Source organism: Elephantulus edwardii, unplaced genomic scaffold (genome assembly GCF_000299155.1).
Source record: "Elephantulus edwardii isolate Elephantulus edwardi_28Jun2011 unplaced genomic scaffold, EleEdw1.0 scaffold00079, whole genome shotgun sequence".
Lineage (NCBI taxonomy): Eukaryota > Metazoa > Chordata > Mammalia > Macroscelidea > Macroscelididae > Elephantulus > Elephantulus edwardii.
In genome coordinates, this window is record NW_006399829.1 from 6,954,400 (window position 1) to 6,965,769 (window position 11,370).

The following is an 11,370-nucleotide window of genomic DNA, read 5'->3' on the forward strand; positions in this document are numbered from 1 at the left end:
TATATATATTATCATATATTCCTTTCAGACAGTTCTTGCCCTATGTTCTAATGCAGTGTTCAAGTGTTCATTATCTATCCATTCTTTCCCAATTTTCTCCCCAACCCCCATGTCTGTCCTATTTTATAACAGTGAGACTGTGCAATATTTATCCTTTCATGTCTGAAATATTTCACTTGGCATAATGTCCTCAATGCTCCCTATGTTGTATGTTGTCGTTGATTGCCATCAAGAAAAGCATGACTATTGAAGCCTTCCTATAACTATTGTCATTTCTCAAAGTTCATAACGTTTCCAGAGCGCTTTGTCAAGGCCACCACGGTTGGCCAGATGGGCTGGTTCTTCCTCATGGCTGTGATGTACATCACCGGAGCTGGCCTTTATGCTGCTCGAATACCTGAGCGCTTCTTTCCTGGAAAGTTTGATATATGGTTCCAGTCTCATCAGATTTTTCATGTCCTGGTGGTGGCAGCAGCCTTCGTACACTTCTATGGGGTCTCCAACCTTCAAGAATTCCGTTACGGCCTCGAATGTGGCTGTACTGATGACTCCCTTCTCTGAGCCTTCCCCCCAAAGGGGTGGAGGAGGAACTTCTCAAGTGTTTTTAAAAATAACTTCTTTGCTGAAGTGAAAAAAAAAAAAGTAGATGCCATTCCTGTTTCCAGATCCTTGTTATATAATGTTTTACTATTTTGTTGTTTTTCAATGTTGTATAATGTTCCATTGGGTGGATGTACCATCGTCTCCCCATCCATTCATTTATTAATGGGCTTAGACTGCTTCCTTCTCTTTGCTATTGTGAATAATGAAGCAATAAACATGGGTATGTATACATCTGTTTAAGTTGTGGCTCTGGTTTCTTTAGGGTATATTCTCAGTAGTGGAATTGCTGGGCATATTTTTAACTTTTTTTAGAAAGCAGCATACTGCCTTCCATAGTAGTTGTACCATTTTACATTCCCACCAGCAGTGAGTAAGAGTTCCAATCTCTCCACAACCTCGCCAGCATATGTTGTTTGCTGCCCTGTCGAACACATTTAATGTCATTATTTTCTTACCTGGTGAAGCAAGTTTAGATGGATGGATCTTCTCAAGTTCTTTGGAAGGCTGATATCATAAAGGACTGCTGCAGTCAATATTTGTCTTAGGCTCTAAAGAGAAGGTCCCAAAGGTTAGTTGTTGGCTGCTCATGAAGCAACAGCACCGTGCACTGGTAGCAGACAACTGATGTTTTGTAACAACAAACTCATAACCTTCTGCACTTAGGAGCTTTCTATAATAATTCTGAACCCTTTGCTTCAGGAACCCTAGTGGGGTTTTGGTTAAGCACTTGGCTGTTAATGCACAGGGTGCTGGTTGGAACCACCAGCTGCTCCATGGGAGAAAAAGCCTTGGTGAACGGTTTAGGAAACTCTATAAGTTTGTTCTGCTTTGTCCTTTAAGGTCACCAAGAGTTGGAATCAGCTCTAGGACATACAACAACAAGAAAAATCTTGCTTCAGTGTCTCAGAAGCTCAGAATAACTATTTTCTATCCTTTTCTGACATTTCCATTATTGAGCTATGTCAACTTCTTCTCTACCTCCTATTCTTCAACAGGCTCTTAAGTTCAGCTGCACATATAGATGTTTAAATGTAAAATGATCCTCAAGGGACATTGTGCACTCTTGAATGATTGTGCCTGAATAAATAAATCAATAACTTTTTAGGTTATGGCTATCACCTTTGTAACATGGAAATCTGCTTCTTCGTCTTTGTACTGATTCAGGAGCCAGGGAACTTGGCTCAGAGCATATTCACTGAAATCTTCCCGATGTAGCAGCAGGCTCACTGTGGGGCCATGGGCTTTAATGATGGCCAAAGTCTGCAGAGACAGCAAACACACATCAGCCTTCCTAACCATTCATCGTATTGTTAATTTTTCAGGTATCAGAAGGTATAAGTTGTTGTTGTTGTTAAGTGCCATCAAGTCATAGGTGACTCATAGTGACCCTATGAATGAAAGACCTGGACACTTGTATAACTTTCATCCTTTCTCCACATTCATAGGGAGGCAAGCTATTTCAGAAGAGGATATCACTTAACAACAGCATAGAGAGAGATAAGTTGGCCCAGTGGATAGAAAATTATGCTAACAAGCCAAAGGTGAGTGATTTTAATCTGCGGCCCTCAGGCCTGGTTTTAATTGCTTTTGGTCAAACATTCTTCTAAGTGGTATAGTGCTGGTCTGTCTGTTTGCTGTACAGGGGTAACTTGTGGTTGCCATGATGCTAAACACTGTGACAGTGATGCGTCAAATGCGGTAATGGTTACTCATGGTGGACAGTGTTCGGTAGAGCTTCCTGATTAAAACAATCTTGGACACAGGAGTGGCATCCACTTCCTAAGTGGCTTGCCTCCAGAAACTCTGTGAATGTGGAGAAATGATGAAAGTTGTATAAGTGTTCAGGTCTTTCGTTCATAGGGTCACCATTTAACAACAATAACAACAACAATTTATCAAAATGAATCCTAAACAGTCTCCTGATTTAATGAAACCAAAACACATAGTTAAAATAATGTACATGTATATATGCTTTGAGAGGGAACTATGGTGGCTTAATAGTAAGGAGTTGTGCTACCATCCCAAAGGCATGTGGTTTGAAATCTACCAGCTGCTTCATTGGGAGAAAGATAGGCATTCTCTTTCTGTGTCATTTTTAAAAAATTTTTTTTAATTATTTTTATTTTTGTGTGTGTGTACCATCGAATCAGATCTGACTGGTACAGGAGGAGATTGTTCCTCCTTTTCCCGGCAGAGCATCTGGTGGATTCGAACCATGTTCCTGTGGGATTGTAGTTGCAGCTCCTTGCCACGAGGCCACCAGAGCTCCCCTTCTGTGTGATTTAAACTAGTTCTTCAACATGGAACAAGAGCTGGAGGCAACCCAAGGTCCCCACTCACATGCATGGGTGAGGCCGTGGTGGTCCACTTTTCCATTATATACCGAAACAGCATGAAGATCTTGTCAGAGAGTCGGTTGGCATCCAATCTGGGATAGGGAAAATCTCTCCAGTGGTTGACATATTTGTAAATAGCCTTGCTGAACTTCTCAAGGGCTGCATTTTAAAAACACAATCAGAATAATACGAAGATGGGAAATGTCATAATTTTTTTAATAAGAAAGTACTAATGTTATGAGGTAATAGAAGAGAAGGTGCTCTTGGGGAGTTGGTAGTGTTCTATTTAAGTGTTAGTCAAAAGGATAACTCATCAGTCTGTACAATTCTGATTTATATACACTTTTGGTTTGTATGTTTTATTTCAGTAAAATAAAACATCAATATTTGTCATCGAAAACCACTGTTTGGGCCACTAATCAAATATAGAGGAGTTCTGGTAGTGTCATCCATAGGGAGTTTCAGTGCTAATCCAAAGGTTATACCTCTTTGGTGCTTGGAACCCAAACAATGACTTCAGAGGAGAAAGATGGTAAATCTCTTCCAGCATAATTTACAGTCTCAGAAATCAAATGGAGGGTCAGTTATGAGTTGGTTCCAACTTCATAGCACTGAGGGAGGGAGTGAATTTATATATATATAATATTAGGATCACATACATTAAATGTTATTTTCTCCTCCAATTCTTGTATCACTCATTTCAATAGGTGAAAAAAATAAAGAGTACACTCTTTCAAAGACATTTTACATACAAATGCTACTTAGGAAAAGAGACCCCTCAAGTCTTTGAGAATGTTAATCTTATAGCTGCCCACATTTCCTCTATTATATCTTCAGATTTCTTTTAGGTTTTTCTGCTACACTTTATCTTGACCTCTACGCAATGAAGGAGTGAATAGTATTCAACCATTGATTAAAATCTATAGCAACCTGCAAAACATTTGCTTACATGTGGATTGAGTAATACATGTATAAATAATAATTAAGTTTCATACTTTTCCTTTGTAGCATCATGTATCAATTTTTTTAGGGTCAAAGGGCACCTCAATAATTTTATGATATAAAGAGAGAGTTCCCTTATTAATTGTCGTGATAAGTTCTAGTCACACTTTCTTAGTTGTTCATACTTGAGGTAAAATGCTGTTTTTTTGCAGGAACACAAAGTCAGTTTTGATAGGAAGAAAGACTAACACCAAGAGAGAGGGAGAGACCTGGGATCCTGGAGAGTTACTGAAGTCCTTGAGTAAAAATTTCATGTTCAGCACAGTGACTAGACTCGTAGCAAATTCTCAGAATGCATTAACTTCAGTGAGGACTGAATAAGAGGAAACGGACAAAATATAACAAAAAAGACTGCTGGTTCATGGGTAAAGAAGCTATTCCAGACAGCATGGGTTTTAGATTTTATAAAGCATTTGTACTGGGGTATGTTAAAAAAAAAGAAAAAAGAAGGGATCTTATCTCACATTTCATCAAATGTGTTTGCTTTTTTTTTTTAAAAAAAAACAAAACAAAACCCCAAACCATCCATTTCAGTGAAAATGAGACGTTCAGGGTCATCTGGTGGAGACAAAATCTTAGTTTTCCAAATTCATCCAAGAAAACTTCAACAGAACTGTAGAAACTTTCTTCAGGCATGCAAGGATACATTCTTTTCTGTAGACTCTCAAATACTGTACACATATTTTGATTTAGGATAGAGGTTATTTGTGAGCATAATACGTTTTCCCCATTCTCCTTTATTGCTTTGATTTTTGATGATCCATGACATTTTTTAATTGTTATTACAATATTGCATAATCATCAGATGCCAACATTTATTCTCTTGCTAGATGGTATACCAATTGACATATTTCAGCTAACAGATGCTGCCCTGGAAGTGCTCACCAAGTTGTGCCAAGAAATCTGGAGAACAACCATTTGGCCAACTGACTGGAAGAGGTCTATATTTGTTCCCATCCCAAAGAAGGGTGACCCAACTGAGTGTGGAAATGATAGAACAATATCGTTGATTTCACATGCAAGCAAGATTCTACTGAAGATTATCCAAAATGACTGGAACAGCACATCAGCAGAGAACTGCCAGAAGTCTAGGCTGGGTTTAGAAGGGGTCGTGGTACTAGGGGTATTGTGGCTAATGTTAGATGGATCGATTATGCAAAGGTGTTCGACTGTGTGGATCATAACAAACTGTGTCTGACTCTGAGAAGAATGGGAATCCCAGAACACTTGATAGTGCTAATGAGAAATCTATACTTGGAGCAAGAGGCAGTCATCAGAACCGAGCACGGAAACACTGTGTGGTTCAAAATTGGGAAGGGCGTATGCGAGGGATGTGTCCTGTCTCCATACCTTTTCAACCTGTATGCAGAACAGATTATCCAGGAGGCCGAGCTCTATGAGGAGAAGTGTGGCATCAGGATTGGTGGAAGATCTATTAACAATCTGCGTTATGCAGATAACACAACCCTGCTTGCCGAAACTGAGGAGGACCTCATGCACTTGCTGCAGAGGGTCAAGGACTGCAGCCTCTGACATGGATTGAAGCTCAATGCCAAGAAGACAAAGATTCTCACCATTGGAACAATTGGCAGCATCAGGATGGATGGTAAAGAGATTGAGATTGTTCACAGCTTCAGTTTGCTCCACGATCAACACTCTCAGCACCAGTAGCCAGGAAATTAAAAGATGTATTGTGATGGGAAAGTCTGCTGTTAGGTACCTCTCCAAAGTACTGAAGAGGAATGGTGTCTCCCTGGAGACTAAGGTGCGTTTGATATAGGCCATGGTCTCTTCGCAATCACTTGTTATGCGTCAGAGAGTTGGGCAGTGATTAAGGAGGATAGAAGGAAAATTGTTGCCTTTGAGCTGTGGTGCTAGAGAAGAGTACTGAGAGTACTATGGACTGCTAAGAAAACAAAAAGATTCATCCTGGAAAGGGTTAAACTGGGTGGCTCCCTGGAGGCAAGGATTCTGAGGCTCCATCTAATATACTTTGGACATGTTGTAAGGAGGGACAGGTCCTTGGAGAGGGACATCATGCTTGGTAGGGTGGAGGGACAGCGCAGGAGGAAAGGCCCTCTATGAGGTGGATTGATTCAGTGTCTGAGGTAATCGGGATGGGTGTGTCACAGACAGTGCGATTGGCAGAGGATAGAGCAGAGTTTGGGGCTGTTGTACAAAGGGTCACTATGAGTCGCAAGTGACTCGACGGCACATAGCAACTACAACAACAACAACAACAAGAACTGAATAATTCACGTAATCATAACATATAAAGTACGATCCAATTAAAGGAGGCCAGCAGAAATGAAAAGATCACAGGAACTGGGACATGTGTATCCTTGGTGGCCATACAGATTTGCCTTTGAATATCACCCATGCATCTTCTCAGGATCTCTGGTGAAATAGTTCATAGGGGGTTGCACTGTTAGCCCAACGGGGGCACCTATCTGGGGGTTCAAATCCACTGAGAGCAGTCTTCTCCCATGTGGTTCACAGCCTCCTGAAAACCTACATCTTACTGATTGTGCTACCACCTTGGAAAAATTTCTTATATCCACACATTACAGTTTCTACTCTGTAGATTTATTTTGAGGATTGAGTGAGAAACTTCCCTTCAGAGAATCTTCAATTTGACAATAACTGTCTTGTCATTAGAAAGAACAATGTTAGAGTAAAAAGAGAAACAAGACATTTGCTTAGTGTACAGCATGGTTGACAGGGAAAAGGCAGCACAGGGTACCCACCGATACAGAATGCTTCCTTCATCCTTTCCTCCTCCGCCAGCCAGAGCATGGTCTGCATAGTGAGCAAGGTCATCATCATGAAGGGAATGGTCTGGGACACTGCAGTGAAGGGTGTGAGAGGAAAAAGGCATTACCTTCTCATACTGAGGCGATGCCCTGATTCTTCCTCATGCCAACAAATGCATTAGTTGTTGTGAAAGGAAGAAGTCCTTTATCCCTACTCTGACCTTAATGTCAGGCTATAGTTAGAACATCAAGGCAGGGTTGTTTTAAGAGAAAATATTAGCTGTTCAGATATTTGTTTAGAGGCAATTGCTTCTTTTCATTTCATCTCTCCCACAAGAATGTGCCTGAATTCTTGGAACCTGGTTTTAAGTGTCAGTGATTCAATTGTAACTCATAGCAACCCTGTGAACAACAGACGAGGACCTTGCTTTATCCCGTGCCATCCTCACTATCTTCACCATGCTCAGCCCCATTGTTGCAGCCATCGTGTTGGCACATCTTGACATACTCTAGGTCTTCCTCTCTTTCACTGACCTCAAGGCCTAGCGTATATCATAGTCGCTCACTAAAGATCTGTTAAGTGAAGTATTGTAGAAACAACTGGTAGAAAATCCTTATATTAATAAGGCTAACTGGTTTATAGAGTGTGCCATGTGAAAAATGATTCATCAAGTTTAAAACTAGCAGAAAAGAGAATGAGATGGGGGAGAGGCTGGCTACGTCCAGAACAGTGTTTAATATTCCTATCTGGTCAGCTGAGTCATCCTATGTATAAATAACTTCCTAAATCCTCCTATCAGTATCCTTAATGCCACAGAAAGTAAGATACTTTCGCTTCTGCATCTCATTTACTCCGATTAGGTTTTAGACCATTAGTAGGTGTTGTTTCCCAGAAAGTGTGGACAACATTCCCTCTATACCATAACTGGTTGCCAGTTCAGCCAGGGCAAGCACAATGAATTCATTCGGTAGTTCTAGGATCCTGAAGTTACTCTGCACTTCATACATCACAGAGTTGAAGTCATGTGCAGCAAGGGACACCAAAACCTCACCAGCTAGCATTCTGATTTCTCGGAAAATCTAAGGAAGAAGAGCAAAAGAAAAATTACACCTGGAGGAAGGGTAGAGTGTATCTGTAGAGGAAAAACTGTTTACATAATATTTAAAAGCATTGCTTACTTTGGGATAAAGCAAGAACAAGCTGTTATGAAACCACTAGGTTAGGTTAAGTGTCAGCAGCTGGGAAAGCAGAGGTAATCTGAATGCACCTAAAATGCTTGTGTCAGTAGGGTTTGCCTGAACTTGGGGGTTGATGCATGTTTTATAGATAATTGATCAGATACCACAACAGTAGGACTTCTTTTTATGTTTACATGATATGAATTAATGTGGCTGGAAGACTAAAGGGAATAGTAACTGGAAACTGGGCTAAGAGTGAAGAGATTTAGATTACAGCTTCATCTTGGTCTAAAAACTTTCAATATTGGAGATATTGGAAAGGACTTCTGCTTGAAGTAATAATGGTTTGTTTAAGTTTTCCTACTGATAAAGACAATAAAAATACCTGGATAGTATATATTAAAAATGCATTATACAATCCCCCCCTCTCCCGCCCCCTGGGTACACTCCACTATGCAACCTTCATTCTGGACTCTTGTCGTAATCATAATACCCAATCATATTGCTTTTAAACTGTTCTTGCCCTCATCTGTTTCAACGCAGTATACATAATTTATCCAATTTTTCTCAGTCTCATCCCAACCCTGATGTCAGTTCCATTCTACAACAGTGGCACTATGCGATATTTCACTCAGCATAATGTCTTCCAGGGTCACCTATTTTGAATAATCTTGCAGGACTGTATACCAATGAAGGAATTTTTCTTTTACTTTTCAAGGAGTGGAGCTAACTGGGGGGGAAGGGGTAGACAGGGAGAAAAGTGCAACAATGAATGAATGGAAATCAAAAATCTCTGAAAATGTTCATTAAAATAAAAAAAGTTAAAAAAATAAAAATTTTTTTAAAAGTGCAAAAAAAATGGGTATGCTGAAAACAAGTTTTCTGTCCCATATATTGTTCTGTAGCGAAATGGACTTGGTGCCAAATATTAAGTATATAAAAGCCAATACACTGATTGATTTAGAAATCTTTTTCTTGATCTTAATTCATTTTTATTTTTTTTACAATAAAATTAATCTGTTTCTGAAAAAATGCATTATACAGCTAACAACATTGAGAGGAATAACTGAATTAAGATCTGGAGAAGAATGGGAATTCAGAGACACAAGTCCTACATTTCAGGCTGCTTTTGCAGCATTTTGAGATGATAAAGCTCAAGGTAAACTGGAGGTGAGTGCTGGTAATTCCATTTGCCATGGTGCCAGGGTGCTTGGTGTTTCTGGCTGCTGACCAAAGACCAACAGTCTGGATCCACCAGCCACTCAGTGGGAGATAGATGGGCAATCAATGTCTTCACATAAAGAATAACATCTTTGAAAATCTTATGGAAGAGGGAGATCTTAAAGGACTCTATCTGATTGTAAAGTTTAACTCAAAGTAAATCAATCCTTCTGTGGATTGCAATTCAGCTGGAGCCACCTGAAAACCAAACTAAAACAAAACAAAACAACACAACGCCAGGGTTACCAAGACAATTTGGACTCTTGATTTGCCACATCAATTTCTGAGGCTGTAAATCTTTATAGGATGACATTGCCTATCTTTTTCCTTCAGAGCAGCTGGTAGATTTGAACTCTTAACCGTTTAGCCAGCAGCTCAGCATGTCATGCACTATGCCACCAGGGCTCCCTGTAAATCATCTGGCCCATAAATTCTCAAGTTTTAAAACTGATCATAATTTTTCATGGCCTTTGAAAAAACAAGTGAATATTCTTTCTGGGGAAAAACCCCCCATCATCCTAAATATCAAATTATTTCTACCAGTAATTTTAAAAATTACAATATCTAGAAGATAAATATAAGTAGATAAATACAGAAAAAGACAAGAAATCATATGAAAGTCTGGAAAATTGTTATAGTTATGTGTTTTGCCAGTTGATGGCTGTGTCATTTTGAAAACCTTTTCTTCATAGGCAACAATTTCTCATCTGAAAACATGCTGGATGATCTTATCTCTAAAATAACTCTTAGTTATGAGTCAGTTTACTCATCAGTGACAGGATCAGTAATAGATACTCTAATGGCGTATGAGTTACCATGAGAACAGGTAGAAGGGCTCTATGGTCCTAGCAGCAATGTAGAAGCAAGTTCTGGTGTAGTCGGGTCACTTAAAGACTCTGGTGTTGATGCTGACACTGATTCGCTGTCAAAACTCAAACTTACGTTGCTGTCTCTCATATTCTTGGAGGCAAAGTAAATCAACCGCTGCACAATTGCATCATCCAAGCTTTCAGTGTTCTGAATAATGTTAGTGAGATGACTGTAAACTTCTTCCTGTGAGCATACAAACACCAACACACAAAAGAGGCTTGCAGCATGAAAAGAATTAAATGAAGTCCAAATAACTAACACAATTGAATTAGGAGACGTATCTCTCTGCTACACAGTGGACTTTATAAATCTGAATCCTTTGCTTCTTGAACATAAGATAAATTTTTTATGAGACAGAAGATTATGTATAGAGAAGATTTATTGGAAAAAAATATTTTCCCTGAAGTCTTCTCTGTTGTTATGATGCTGAACAGATTTTAGTGACGCTTCCAGACTAAGACTAAGGAAACTCTAAGGATATATTTCTGAAAATCACTGATGAAAATTTGGTGGATCATTTCACTAGTAAAGTATGTCTGCCTTGTACATTATACTCATTTAAAAAAATCTATTTATATTCAATAAAAGTAGTAACAGCAAGTTGAAAGATTATATACAAACCATAGGGAATAGTGAGTTTATGTCAACTAAGGGAGAACCACTCAGAACAACAAAGTGAAAATGCTTATACAACTTGAAGAACATAATCAATGCATAGAATTGTACATGGAGAAACTGTTAATCTGTATGTTCTGCCATGTATATTCTTAACAAGAACAAAATTATGTAAATATACATATGCATATGCTGTTGTTATGTGTCATCAAATAGTGACCCTATGAACATTAGCTCTGAAGCTTGTACTATCCTCAGCCAACCTCACTGTGTCTGACCTGTTTGGCTCCATTACCCTAGTTCCTGTGTCAATCCATCTCATTCAAGGTCTTTCTCTTCTATGCTGACTCTCCTTCCTTCCAAGCATGTCCTTCTCTAAAGACTGGCCCCTTCTGACAACATGCTCAATGTGAGATGGAGCTTCAAAATCCTTACCTCCAAGGAGTAATATAGTTTAACCCTTTCTAAGATAGATATGTATGTGCGGTGTTTTTTTTTCCTTGGCAATTGATGCATGGTATGTTTAATTCAGCACCACAACTAAAAGACAATGATTCTTCTGTCATTGTCCAGCTATCAGATAAATAGCAAGCAATTGAGAAAACCATAGCCTGGATCAGATACACCTTCGCCTCTCAACTAACATTGTTGCTCTGGAGAAATCTCTGACAGCAGATTTCCCCACTGTTACTCACCTTTTGATTGTTTGGCTGTTGGTGTTAAAGATACTGATTATGGTCTATCTATCTATCATCTATCTATCTATCTATCTATCTATCTATCTATCTATC

At 39.2% G+C, this 11,370-nt stretch overlaps 1 protein-coding gene across 1 annotated transcript in view; it reads right to left on the reverse strand.

Moving 5' to 3' along the window:
• Window positions 1–11,370, reverse strand: part of MROH2B (maestro heat-like repeat family member 2B) — a 142,460-nt gene that overhangs the window by 120,721 nt on the left and 10,369 nt on the right. The window contains exons 3-8 of the mRNA XM_006889584.1: window positions 10,037–10,147; window positions 7,615–7,774; window positions 6,689–6,787; window positions 2,944–3,098; window positions 1,723–1,863; window positions 1,059–1,151 (exon numbers count right to left, since the gene is read on the reverse strand). Of these exons, the coding sequence (XP_006889646.1) occupies window positions 1,059–1,151; window positions 1,723–1,863; window positions 2,944–3,098; window positions 6,689–6,787; window positions 7,615–7,774; window positions 10,037–10,147 (759 nt within the window). The remainder of the gene's footprint in view (window positions 1–1,058; window positions 1,152–1,722; window positions 1,864–2,943; window positions 3,099–6,688; window positions 6,788–7,614; window positions 7,775–10,036; window positions 10,148–11,370) is intronic.